At 51.4% G+C, this 13991-nt stretch overlaps 1 protein-coding gene across 1 annotated transcript in view; it reads right to left on the bottom strand.

The window, feature by feature from the left end:
• Nucleotides 1-13991, bottom strand: part of ATG16L2 (autophagy related 16 like 2) — a 579847-nt gene that overhangs the window by 376069 nt on the left and 189787 nt on the right. Inside the window, exon 7 of the mRNA XM_086933798.1 lies at nucleotides 1884-1979. Coding sequence (XP_086789924.1) covers nucleotides 1884-1979 — 96 coding nt within the window. The remainder of the gene's footprint in view (nucleotides 1-1883; nucleotides 1980-13991) is intronic.

The raw sequence follows: 13991 nt of genomic DNA, 5'->3' as shown, positions 1-13991 counted from the left end.
ATTGCTTTTCTCATTGTACACTGCTGATTTACCCATCGCTCTTTCTGCATGTGCCGGTATTGCCCCATCTTTGGGGGGTGTTCAAATTGCATGCTTGATGTATGCAGATGACATCTTAATTTTGGACCTCACCCCAAAGGGCCTAAATGACCGATTGCACGCACTTCATAAATACGCCGAAAGTCATTTTCTATCAATAAATACGGCAAAAAGCAAGATAATTTGTTTTTCAGGTAGAAAGAAGCCTAAATGTTTTACCTTTCCATGGGTTGTAGGGGGGGAAAAACTAGAATGTGTGAAATCTTATACCTTTTTAGGTAAAATTGTCACTCACAATCTAAGTGACAAATCACACATAGACAATAATTCCCGGAAGGCGATCTCCCAGGGAAAGAGCCTAGTCTCCCTATATAAAGCCACAGGTAGAAGGCATTTCTCTATTTTGTTAGATGTTTTTAGAGCGAAAGTACCAGCCTCCCTGTTATATGGCATTGAATTAGTTGATCCAAAAAAATGGAGTTTTTTAAACTCGGCAGAGGGAAAAATTCTTCGGAGTTTAATGTCTGTTGGCACTGTAAATTCGACTGCTTCCTTGCGTCAGGAATTGGGTTTACGCAGCAGTAGGGTTCAAGGTCTTGCTAGTATCATACGTTGGGTAGTAGCATTATCTAAAGGTGAACCCAATACCTTGAGAGACCTGATAAAAAAGGAATTGCTAGGATCTTTTAATGGCTTCTCTTCAATTGTAAAAAATTTCAGATTTGCTGTGTTGCAATTGAAGCTGGATGAGGAGACTTTATTTTCACTCTCCTCTCATCAATTAAAAACAATTTTGAAGTCAGCCTCTTGGGAATTGGGGTTTTGTCTTGATAGAGACTTTTGTTTAATGAAAAAAGGTTGTACGCCTGTTATTGAATCTTATACCCTGCGGAAAGCTCAACCATATATGTACTGGAACATCCCCCATGGCGTGAGACGCCTGGTGTACTTATTAAGACATAATTTGCTTCCACTAAAAGTTTTACAAGCCAGCTGGTATGGTTGTTCGGCACGCTGTGATCTTTGCCAATTACATGATCAGGATTTAGATCACGTGATGTTCGTTTGCCCTATACTGATGCCATGCAGGCGTAGATGGTTAAGATCAATCTGCTTACAACTTAATATACTATCAGCGTCTTCATTTAAGGCAGCCTTAATCAAACCTCCTAATGAAATGTTTGTTTTTAGACTGTACAACTTTTTTAAATGTTTTTTGGACTTGTATTAAGATATTTCTTGTGATTATGATGAAATTATCTTTTTGCTTTCCTTCTATTTTAATATTTGTGCTTTGTATGTATATGTTGTTTTTATGTGGACCTCAAAATGAGTTCCGTATCATAATAAATAAACTAAACTGAAACTGGTGTGAGGCGTGCAGAGGTAGAGAAAGAGAGGTAGAGAGAGAGAGAGAGGTAGAGAAGCGGCAGCCTTTAAAGTCTGATGGCGAGGTACAGACAAATGGTGGTGTGTGACGTGGCTGGCCTCGTGCACGCGCCTGTCTCACATGAACTGTGGCTAATCCGCAGTTTTGGCAGACTTTTCGGACTGCTTACTAGAATCTCGCCAGCAATGCGCAAGCGCATTGTCTCAGCGAGACCTAAAAAGGTAATTTGCTTTTAATATGTAAATTGCAAATCAGAGCCAACAAAGTCTATTTGTTGAGTAAGAAGCAGAGTTCATACATAGCCGCATGTGACGGATGCCTGCAAATAAGACTGACATAGTCCCATACAACATGGTGTCTGTCAGAAGCAAATGTTCACAACCCTGACTGCTTACCTGGGTATCATTCAATTTGTAGAGGGGAACAATGTGAGCACTGAAATAGGTCATCTTACCTCTTGGGCCTCTGAAGCAGCCGCTGATCATCAGGTTTTCCAGAACAATCATTTGTGCATTTCTCTTTGACATCAGGTGGTGTTTTCCCAATGACCCTAAAGAAAATGAAATTAAAGGGATGAGAGGAAACGTACTACAACAGAATCTTGGGGCTTGGGGCTATAAACAATTCCACCTATCCATTAGTGTCACATTGTATCTTAAACTCAAGGTGCAAAGGACTGGAGATTCCAAAGCTCCCAGATGTCCTAAGACTAACAAGTCTCAAACCAAAACAATATTCTTAAGTCCAGCACTCTACAAAAAAGTAATGACAGTCTATGTAACACAAGATTATTTCAATTTCTTCAGTTGTTGTTGTAGGCATCGGCTACAGTCTGTTTTTATTGAAGAAAGAGGTTTTGAAAAAATAAAGAATTTATAAATACTCCACTGAAGATTCATAATTTGTCAAGACTTAGCAATATCAACAACTGAAGAAATTGAAATAATCTTGTGTTACATAGACTGTCATTACTTTTTTGTAAAGTGCTGGACTTAAGAATATTGGATGAGAGGAAACGGTTTCACACAGATGAAAGGAGAATGTTACTCATACTGTAATAATCTGTTTGTAGCATGTAGTGTTGTAGCTTCACATTCTCCGCATACCCCTGCCATTCACTGCTGGGCGCAAACAGACTCCAAAATGTTTTTTCCAAGAAGCCTCAGGTCTTGCACCAGGACTTTACTGCAGACCGGTTTTGCTCAGCAGGTGAGTACTGTAGAATGGAGTTCAGTGAAGCACGAGAACATTTGTGCCCGGTGTATTGTAATATAAAAAGGTAATAACACACATCTTTGATCACTGTTCACTTCTAAGGAGGAGGTAGGGCGCATGTTAATCTACAGCACTATAGGATACTATAGGTAGGATCCTTCTGGCATAGTCACCACCAACGTTTGCCTGATGTCAGTGTGTTTTTGACTAGTGTGACTGGGATCTTGCAAATCAGGACCCCAATCACTAGGCTTTCTCCCTAAATCTGACTATGGTAAGTACTTTGTTACCTTCCGAATTGGCTACTGGTGTACCCTGAAACGTCCCTAGTATATGGTACTAAGATACCCAGGGCATAGGTACACCAGGGGTCTCCCATGAGCTGCAGCGTGCATTATGCCACCCATGAGAGACCACTCACACTGTGACTATAGGCCTGCCACTGCAGCCTGTGTGAGCTGGTGCTAGCACCACTCACAACAAATATAAGTTTCCTTAAATCTGAGGTCACTGCACTTAAAACCTATAGGTCACCCCTAAGGTAGGCCTTTCAATCCTGAAGGTTTTAGTGTGAGAGTGCCCTGCACAAGCAGGACACCCCCTACAAACCCAGGAGTCAATTCACCTGTCTTTGTGAGTGTGGTAAGCCATTTTATACTTTTAGTGGACATCAAGTCAAAGACGAGATGTCTAACTATATTTGGCTGCCCCCAAACCGGTTATGTTTGGTACAAATATGTTGGGAATCTACCCAACACCGATTCCACTGTTGGATGTAGGATCCCCTGTACTAGGGGCTCTCTTAGGGAGCACCCCTGTATCCCCGGTACCAGCCTTTAAGGGTCTAACAGCAATCTAGTTCTGCTGCTGACCACAGACACAAGTCTGCCCTCCTGCTGCTGTGCCAGGCTCAGGCAGGGTAAGGCAGGACTATAGGTTTCCTGTCCCAGACAGGACAGTGTATTAGACTGGGTGGGGGTGCTTGCCAGCACCATCAGACTGCTTTTAGTGCACATTTGGTGCCCTCCTTGAATATTCGCGCTGGAACCAGTTCAGGGAGCAATCGGCTCCCCCTCTGGTGTGAAACTGGACAAACGAGTATCCTTCCCTCTATCCAGCCCCTCCCCTGCGAGGTATTCCTGAATCGCCCCAACCCTTTCCTCAGGGTACTTAAGGACTTACATGTGGTTGGATCTTCAAATTCCATGTGGGACAAGATATAGATTAAAAACCACTTCATCTACAACCAGTTGGGCACTTTGTACTTCGTTGGACTTCACTTTGAGATCTGAGACTGCATCTGGAAGACTCCTGCTGCTCCTAGTCTCGTCGTCTTGCCAGTCTTCTTCATCGTCTGTGGCTCTTCTCCTTCCAGGTTCTTCTCCAGGCCAGTGGGCATCCAAGACCCCCGAAGGAATCGCCCTTGGAGTGAAGGATTCACTCCCCTGCAACTGCAGACAATGCACCGAAGCTGACCGGTCTACTGCTCCTGAGATCCCACAGACTACGAAAGTTTCCGCAACACAGGTGGTGGTTCTGTAACTCCCTCGAGGCCTGCCCTGTCTTCATAGCAAGTTGGAAGTCAGTATCCCTCGGTGGAACCGCTGGAGCAGTAACCCTGTGCATCATGGCAGCTTGCCGTTGCCAAGGCTTGTTGACTCTTCTCCAGAGAACTTTGGGCTCCAAGAAGATCCAGCCTCTCTTGCTATCACGATCTTCATCGTCACTGCTTCCTCTGCACTGTGGGCCTGCATTCTTGGCGAGCTGCTCAAGGTCCTCTTGAGACTCCTGTGCCGTTGGCCTATGGGTCTTCTTAAGGGCCTCCAGTGGCTTCCCTGCTTGCTCGGGGCCTGCTCTGAGTCTCCTGCCCTTTGTGAGTCCCTTGGACCTTGCTGGTCCCGACAATGCACCTTCTCTGCATTCTACGTCTGTTGCTGCTGCCAAGGCTTATCGGTGCTCCCGCCGGACATCGACCCCTTAGCGACATATGCAAAAGACACAATTGATGGACGGAATGCTGGACAATGCAAACATTCACCCCCAGTCACAAGGATCTGGGTTAAATCCATCATTCATTTGCTCACCACACCACCCCAGTTTGGACCCAGCCATATGCAAATCAGTCTTGACCCTGTTCCTTGTGGGAATAGTCCAGCCCGAACTGCCAAACCAGGTCCTCCCTGGACCGGAAATAAGCAGACGAGGAGACATTCACGAGCTGTCGGATGTCGAGGGCCAGGGGGTCAGTGTCTGGCAGGGGCACCAACAAGCCTTGGCAACGGCAACAGGCGTCAAAATAAAAGAAAGTGCAGTGTCAGGACCAGCAAGGTCCAAATGGTCCACCACGACTAAGTAAGTCAGAGCAGGCCCCAAGCAAGGGAGCCCACTAGAATCAAAGGAGACCCTCATAAAAACCCGAAGAGCTCTGGAGACAAGTTGCCCAGCCTACTCAGTGCACCGGGGCTCTGTTCCAGCGGTGTTGATGAGGGATACCGGTCTCAGACTCGCTCAGTGCAGGCCTCAAGGGAGTTGCGCAACATTCACCAGTGTTACTGAGCCTGTCGGAGTCTGTAGGAGCCCAGTATCGGCAAACCGGTCAGCAGTGTTGCAATGTCTGCAGATGCTGGGGAGTGACTCCTTCACTCCAAGGAAGATTCCTTCGGGTGTCTTGGATGTCCACAGGTGCAGAGTGGAACCTGTATGGTGCATGGACAATGACGATGCAGCAAACTTGCAGGATGAAGAGACCTACAGCAGTCGGAGACTTCCTGGTTGAAGTCGCGGGTCCAAAAACAAAGTTCAATGCGGTCAGTCACGCACAGTCAGTCCGACGCAGTCAGAGTGTCTAGACGGTGGGGGGGCGCTAGAGGGCGCACTAGCTAATGGCCGCACCTCTGTGAGGCTCTGGCTGCCTGGCCAGCATTATCCTGCTTTCATCCGCTTCCCCTGCCGATGGAAGCCTGAAACTCGCACCGCTGCTGGATGCACCTGAGCTGCGGCGCCGGTCCAAATCTGGAGGAGATCCGACGCCCAGAGCCTGAGTTACGGCGCCTGGAGCGTGCCCCGAGGGTCGCTGCTGTGGAGTGCCGCTGGCCGGGACCGGGAGCTGTGCCACTAGAGGCCGTGGCTTTACACGAGGCGGCTAGGCCTTCTGATTGCGCAACCCGGCCGGAACTGCGGGAAACCTGCTGGACGAGTGCCGTGGACTGGCGGAGGTGAGTCTCGCCCCCCCCCCCCCCCCCCCCGAGACCTCGGCACTGGGGGGTAGGGCTGAGCACCGCGCCTCCTCCCCTGCAGCGGCGGCGAATGGTCGAGTGTCTGCACCCTGAACCCGGCGGGGGCCGCAACGGACACCCCCAAGGACGCAACCCTCCGCCTGGAGGACTTCACCCGGACCCGGTTGGGTATATCGCTGCACCTGTGCACAGCGGCTGGCTGGGCCCCTGATCCCGACGGAGGCTGCGAGGGACACCCCCAGGGGCGCAATCCTTCACCACTGAGGACTCCTTCCAGGCCCAGCGGGGACTATTTCTGCGCTCACGCAAGGCGGCAGCGGGTACCGTCGGTGCTCTTGTACCACTAAGTGCGGGGTCCCGCCGGCAGCTGCGGCTGGGGCGTAGGCCCTCTGATATCGCCCTCCACTGCCCTGTCCTACCTGAGGTGTTCCTGCTGCTGTCGGGGGCTGCTGTGCTGGGGGCTGTGCCGGCTCCCAGGTCTGGAGGGGGCTGTATCTACCCCGCTGACAAGACTCTGCCACGGTTGCCTCTGGGGCACTACATACGGAACGGACTACTTGCGGGCTCTGCTCGTGGGGCCTGGCGGGCCGCCCACTCATTCCAACCTCTGGGTGCCAACAGATTGGGCACCATGGGCAAGAACGATGCCAAGCAACCCAAACTATCCTTCGAACCTGCAGCTTCGAAGAAACCAACTCGTGGCGCAACGGGCGCCGGGAGCTCCACAGGACAGCCAAGCACCGAGGCCCCTCCTGCGGTCATGACACCAGAATTGCGCCTGATCATAGAGGAGATGCGTCAGGGATTCGCAACGGTTGTGGACAAGGTTGATCGGCTATCTTCCAGGATGGACGGCGTGGTACAAAAAGTGGAGGTGCATGAGGAGCGGCTCTCTGAGGCGGAGCGACGCATTTCCACGGCCGAAGACACTGCCGCGACGCACGACACACGCCTTACCCGCATGGACAATATCCTCAGAGTGATAGCGGCGAAGAACGAGGAATTGGAGGCGAGAAGTAGACGCAATAACATCCGCGTCACGGGGGTTCCGGAGTCCACCAACACTGGACGCATGGAGGACTATGTTGAACGCATACTGCAGACGGCTGTGGGCAAGGAAGCCTTCTCGAGTCAATTCATAGTAGAGAGAGCGCACCGCTCACTGGCCCCGGTCCCCAAGCCAGGGGCACCACCGCGGCCTATCATCGCCCGGCTACTTAACTACCGCGACAGGGACGTTGCCCTTCAAGCTGCCCGCACGCATCGGAATTTATCCTGTGATGGTGTACAGTTTTCACTCTACCCGGACTTCACGCCCTTGGTACAGGATCAGAGGAAAAAGTTCCTGGAAGTGAAAAAGAAATTGAGGGATATGCAGATCGACTACGCCCTTCTGTATCCGGCCCGACTCCGGGTGACCCATCAGGGCAAACAGCACTTCTTCACAAACCCACAGCACGCTGAGGATTATGTTAAACGGCTTCGCACTGATAGGAGAGACAGGCGTAACGAGGGTGCGGACGAGGCGGGAGGGAATCCTGCTGAACAAGATGAATGACTCATAACGGCGCCCTCATGAAGTTTCTGCCACCCGCACCCTGTCGCACTGCTGGAGTAGGGGCTGGGAGCTGCTGGCGGTGACATTGGGATCCCCGCCCTGGCTGCTCTGTGGCGGCATGCTCCCTCATCATTTGCTTGTTGTACCTACCTTACTGCGCCTTGGACCCCCAGCAGACTACTGGCCCAGCTGGCGCGCACTGCTCCTTTCATTGACCAATGCCTGGGACGCACGCACTGATATTAAAGCAGGTGACTGGGCGGGTGGCAGGTGGGAATGGAACTGAAGTTATTATTGTTTTCTACAATTAGAGGGCTGTGGGTCCGGTGCTGTTGGTTTTTCGTTGTGGCTTACATCTGCAGGAATACTTTAGGCCAGGCACCACCCCTTCTTCTCTGTCTTCCCCATATGGTATATGCGGGAGGGGAGGGGAGTGTTGGGGTGAGTAGACGTGTACCTCTGATGCCCCCGGGAGGGGATTCCCCACATGGTTTTACTATGGTTATTGAGTACGGGGTTTGGGAGGGGGGGGAGGAATTGTGATGCTGGCAAGTTTGGGTTGCTTCAGTGGGCTGGGGGAGGGCTCGGGGAGTGGGGTTTCTGTTACTGTGAAAAGAGTGTGGGGGAATGTTCACTTGTTGGGGGAGGGATTGTTGGTAGAATGAATGACTGTGCGGATGGTAGTCGTGGCATGTGTGTTGGGAATGGACGTGCGGGTTGTGGCAGTATAACTGATCAGGACACCCGACGATGCTATACGCGGTGGTTTTTGGTACAGGATGTGGCACCACAGGGCGCTGGGACTCTTAGCACTCATTGGGTACAGGGATGTGATGATGAGCACGGGTGATCATGCCTTGAATACTGTGTCTATAATGTCCTGGAATGTCAGAGGCCTTAATAATCCGCGGAAATGTAGGAGTGTGCTGGGATACTTAGATAGACACCAGGTGCAAATAGCTCTACTCCAGGAGACTCACCTTAATCCACGTTGCATCCCTCGCTTTGCAGACAGATGGGCGATCGTGCGGGAGTTCTCCTCCTATTCCACCTATTCCAGGGGCACTGCCATTTTGATTAATAAACGACTAGCGTTCCAAAAACTGGGTGTTCGGACGGATAGTGAGGGGAGATATGTGATCCTCTGGGGGAGACTGGGCACTGATGTTGTTATGCTCATCAACTGTTACGCACCCAACATTGACACGCCTGGGTTCTTCTTGACACTATGGGGACATGCACTTGAGGTCGAGGCCACACATGTAATCTGGGGGGGGGACTTTAATCTCTCCTTGTACCCGGGGGCGGACAGGTCAGACGGTAGCGGACAGTACAATACGAAAGCCAGGGAGGCGTTACAGGGCATACTGGAAGAAGCGGGATTGTTGGACAGCTGGAGGCACTTACATCCCGGGGCCAGGGAGGGCACCCACTTCACCACGCATGCACGCTCATGGGCCAGGATTGATTACTGCTTCGTCTCACGTGGGCTGGCTGGTGGCGTCGCCAAGGTGCGGCACCTACCTCGAACGTATTCGGATCACTGCCCTGTGCTGACCGTCCTGGAATTGCCTGGATACGCGAGAATACGCCCACCGTGGCGGCTATTCCCCTCGGCCCTCCTTGACCCGGTATTCAAACAAGAACTCGGAGAGGAAATCGAGGCCTTCTTCCCTAGGAACAAGGGTTCTGTTGCCAAGGTTGAATCGATATGGGAGGCTTTTAAGGTCACAGTGCGCGGAGTCACGATCTCTAAAAGCTGTGGCGTGTTACGGGAAATAGTGCGCACGTTGACGGGTATTGAATCGGAACTTAAAGCGTTAGAGGCGGAGATGGTCGGTAACCCTTGCCCTGACCTAGCGATAGCATTCAGAACCAAGTTATCCGAATTTGAGGAGGAGGCGGCCAGGGAAGCCAAATTCCGTGGTAAGTACTGGACGGCTCGACGCTATTGCGAAGGAGATAGGCCGGGAAAAGTTTTAGCAGCACTCACTAGACACCAGCGATTTGCCACGCACATACTGGAAATCACTGATGGCGAAGGCAGGACTTATCAGGACACTAGGGGGATACAGGACGCCTTTCTGCAACATTATAAACGGCTGTATACCACGCAGCAGACTGAAGAGGTTGATCTCAGTGGGTTCCTCGATGACATTGCACTGTGTTGGCTGAGTGATAGTGATAGGGCTTTCCTGGGGTGTCCTTTCGAGATTGATGAGATCCGAGATGCGATCATGTCACTAAGTAACGGTAAAGCCGCGGGACTGGACGGCTTGCCGGCCGAATTTTATAAATGTTACATAGACATAATGGCCCCTGTGCTGAAGGAGGTGTTCGAGGAGTCGCTGGAGGAGGGGATACTACCGGGCTCTATGAGGGAGGTGGCAATCACTTCGCTGCTTAAGCCGGGGAAAGACCCGAAGGATACCGATGCCTATAGGCCCTTATCGCTACTAAACTGCGACGCGAAGATTCTTGCGAAAGTGCTCGCCACTAGGTTATCCCTACTTATGACTACCCTGGTGCTGCCGGATCAGGCTGGATTTGTTCCGGGTAGAGCTACGTCCCATAACCTCCGCACCCTGTTCTCCCTCATACCTACCATTTCGCCGGACCTACCGGTCGCTGCTGTGTTTCTGGACGCCACCAAGGCGTTTGATTCGGTGGAATGGGGCTATCTCCTGGCCATTCTGGGCAGGATGGGCTTCCCCCGGATCTTCATTGCCTGGGTGACGTTGCTTTACACCTCTCCAGTTGCTAGGGTCATCATCAACGGAGTGTTGTCGTCGCAGATGCCAATCACGAGAGGGACTCGACAGGGCTGCCCATTGTCGCCCCTACTTTTTGCCCTAGCTATCGAACCCCTAGCTTGCAGGATCCGGCAGTTACATAAGGATAGCGCCTTTAATTGCAACCAGAGACAGATAGGCATATCCCTCTATGCGGATGACGTTACCTTATATGTGCGGCGCCCGCAAGTGCACCTCAACCCCCTATTGAGAGAATTTGTGTTATTTGGTGGAGTCTCCGGCGTACACATCAATTGGAAGAAGTCGCAGTTCTTCCCCCTCACGCCCTCGGTGGCCCCTTTCCCGCTTGATTACCCGCTGGAGTGGTGTAGTACGGATTTGAAATACCTGGGAATTGTTGTGTCGCTCGCTAAGGAGGACACGGTCCGACTGAACTATGGGGTGGCCATCTCCAAATTAGCCGATACTGTGACTCGCTGGCTGGCCCTCCCACTGTCGATGGCGGGCCGGGCCTCCCTGATAAAAATGGTCATCCTTCCACGCTTCCTCTACCTCTTTCAAAATATACCCTATTACCCGGGAGCCTACTTCTTCAAAAGACTTAGGTCTGAGCTGCTTCGCCTATTTTGGGGCGGGAAACAACCGCGCCTCAGCTGGAAAGTATTGACGCAACCGTATGACCGGGGTGGATTCGACGTGCCTGACTTGGAGGTGTATTACCTCAGCGCGCAGGCTCAACATGCTTATTATTGGATTCATCCCACCCCCTTCATGCCTCAGGTGGCAGCTGAGGACTGGATAGTCCACCCGCTGCCGCTTAAGGGCATGCTGCTGGGCCAGATCGGGGACGTAGAGACGCCAGCCACCACTGTAACTTGCACCATGGACGCTTGGCGCAGAGTGACTAGATTACTGGAAGCCCCCATGCTCTACTCACCGGCGCTGCCCCTTTCATATCATCCGAAATTATCGCTCCTGACGGAAAATGGATTTCACTCCATGTGCAATCGCATCCAACTTCATACCTGGGGGGACTTATTTCATGAGAAGCAGTTCCGCACTAAGGAGCAGTTCTTTTGTGCTACTCCCCCGACGCCAATGGAGGTCTTTTATTACATCAGGCTCCGTCAGGGTATGAAGGAGATAATTCCTGGCTACCCGGAGGAACCGGGCGTGGTCCTGCCGCTGCACATCATGCTTGTTTCGGACGGCAGACATTTGGTGTCGAAGCTGTATTCGGCCATTCGAGAGCAACGGCCCCCTGTTCCGTCCAAGGCACGTACTGCCTGGGATGCTGACCTACCCGCTGCACTCACTGATGAACAGTGGAGATACTGCTGCTCGGTTACCGCACGTGTCTCCTCTAGTTGTAGACTGAAAATTATCCACTATAAATTTGTGCAGCGGTATTACTATACCCCGGTTCGGAAACTGCGATTTAGACTGTCGGATGACGACAGATGCGCGCGGTGCCGTGCGGAGGGCGCAGGTTTCCTCCATCTGGCCTGGGAATGTGGAGTAATTCGGGAATACTGGGAGCAGGTTCATACTGCGTTGCAGGTGATGATCGATGGTCCTCTTGACCTTGAGCCGGTGATGATGCTGCTGGGTTATACCAAAAGCATTCCCAAATCGGATCGCAAGTTTGTCGATATCGCGCTCCTTCTAGCTAAACGGAGGATTGCATGCAGATGGGGGAGAGGGAGGGCACCTAAGTTTAAGGAGTGGTTGGACGACCTTACGTACTGCCAGGACCAGCATGGCGTTTATGCGGACCTTATGCCTGCCCGCTGTAGACCCAGGGACTTCTGGTCCCCCTTGCAGGTTTACTGGCTGTCCCAAGCTGCCGGCAGCGACTCCTCTGGTGAGGACGAGCCGATACCTGGCCCATGAGCGTGAAAATGCACATTACACTGCACTCACCGTAATGCATACCGCCCGATAGATTAGCCCTTGACCAGCAGTGCTCCACCTCTTATATTCCTCCCGTGGTTGGCTCCCTGGGGCGCGTAGCGGCTCCCTATCCACTGGGCACACTCATAACATATCTATACACCGGGCGCCGGGGTTGTCTCACTGGGCGACGACAGGGAGACTTCGGACTGATGACATTACGAACTCCTGGTTCTCCTTGTCGAGGGGATGCCTGACTACGAGGGTGGGGGGGGCCCCCCCCCTTTGCTAAATGCACAGCTACGATGGCGGGGGGAGGGATGCGGGCACAGTGGCTTCTGACTCCGGATCATTGTTGAAATTCATCTATATTGTACCTTGTCCGTTGTAGATGATGGTTGTCCGCTAAATGTACCATGATCGAAACTGTACAGGATAATTGATGCTGTTACTGTCATGACTATGTGATGCACAATGTTAATAAAAAAGGTTTAATAAAAAATAATTAAAAAAAAAGAGTGTCTAGACGGTTGAAGATGACGTGGAGTTGAATCGGAATCGACTCCCACGACGAATCTAGGGACCCACCCACAGGTAAGCCCTTAAGTACACTTAGGACAGGGTTGGTATGATTCAGGGGTCCCTCCCAGAGGAGGGGCTGGACAGTAGGATACTCCCATGTCCTTAGTCCAGTTTTGCACCAGAGTGGGAGCCAATGGTTCCCTGAACTGGTTTGAGCTGGAGTATGCAAGGAGGGCACCAAATGTGCTCATCAAGCAGTCTCAGTGGCCTGTCAAGCGCCCCACCCTGCCACAATACACTAAAGGATACCTATTTTCTGCCTTGTACTGCTCGAGCTTAGCTCAGTAGCAGGAGGGCAGAATCGTGTCTCTGGCTGGCAGCAGCCCTAGCTTGCTGTCCAGTTCTGGAAGACTGGTACCGGGAGCACTGAGGGCCTCCAGAAGGACTTTTACATTGAATCATACCTCCCACACCCAGCACGGTGTGGGGGTATGATTCCAACATGTTTGATACCAAACATGACAGGGCTTGTACAGTCAGTTTAGAGTTGGTCATCGCGTAATGGCGCATGGCCACTCTAGGTCTAAATGTCTGATGCACTTACAACCCGGGAGAACGGACTCTGAAGGTTGAAGGGGTGCCCTGCTCATGCAGGAGCACCCTCCCACTTAGGACCCAGCACACTGCCTTCAGTATTGACAGGCCTGCCTTAGAAGTGAAAGAGATTTTAAGTGTAGTGACCTCAGATATATGTAAACCTATATTTGTATAAATTGGTGCTAGTACCAGCTTACACAGGCTGCATTGGCAAGCCGGTAGTCACAATTTGAGTGGTCTTCCATAGGTGGCATAACACATGCTGTAGCCCATGGGAGACCCCTGGTGTACATATGCCCTGGGTTCCTTAGTACCATAGACTAGGGACTTACAAAGGTACACCAGAAGCCATTTTGGAGTGTACCTAAGTACTCACCATGTCAAATTTAGGGAAGAAGCACAGAGACTGAGGTCCTGGTTTGCAGGATCCCAGTCAAACTAGTCAGAAAAACATGACAACACCAGCAGAAAGTGGGGGTGACCATGAAAGCAGATCCGACTTTCCTACACAACCCCTCCCCTAAAGGTAAGCAGATGAGAGTAAACTTGCCCAGCTGAGTCTTCATTTTGTAAGTGGAAATATCTGGAGAGTCCATCTGTGTTGGCATGGTTACTCCCAGGCCTATGTTCCACTGAACAGTCCATCCCCTGCAGGGAAATGGACAACTTCAAAGGTTTGAGATTTTTACCCTTCATTTGTTTAAGCCATAGATGTGATTATGGTCTGTCTGAACAATGAAGTGAGTCCCAAACAGGTAGGGTCTCAACTTCTTCAGGGCCCAGACAAC

This window comes from Lissotriton vulgaris, chromosome 8 (assembly GCF_964263255.1).
Source record: "Lissotriton vulgaris chromosome 8, aLisVul1.2, whole genome shotgun sequence".
Lineage (NCBI taxonomy): Eukaryota > Metazoa > Chordata > Amphibia > Caudata > Salamandridae > Lissotriton > Lissotriton vulgaris.
The sequence above is the reverse complement of the archived record's forward strand: the minus strand, read 5'-3'. Positions and strand labels throughout refer to the sequence as shown.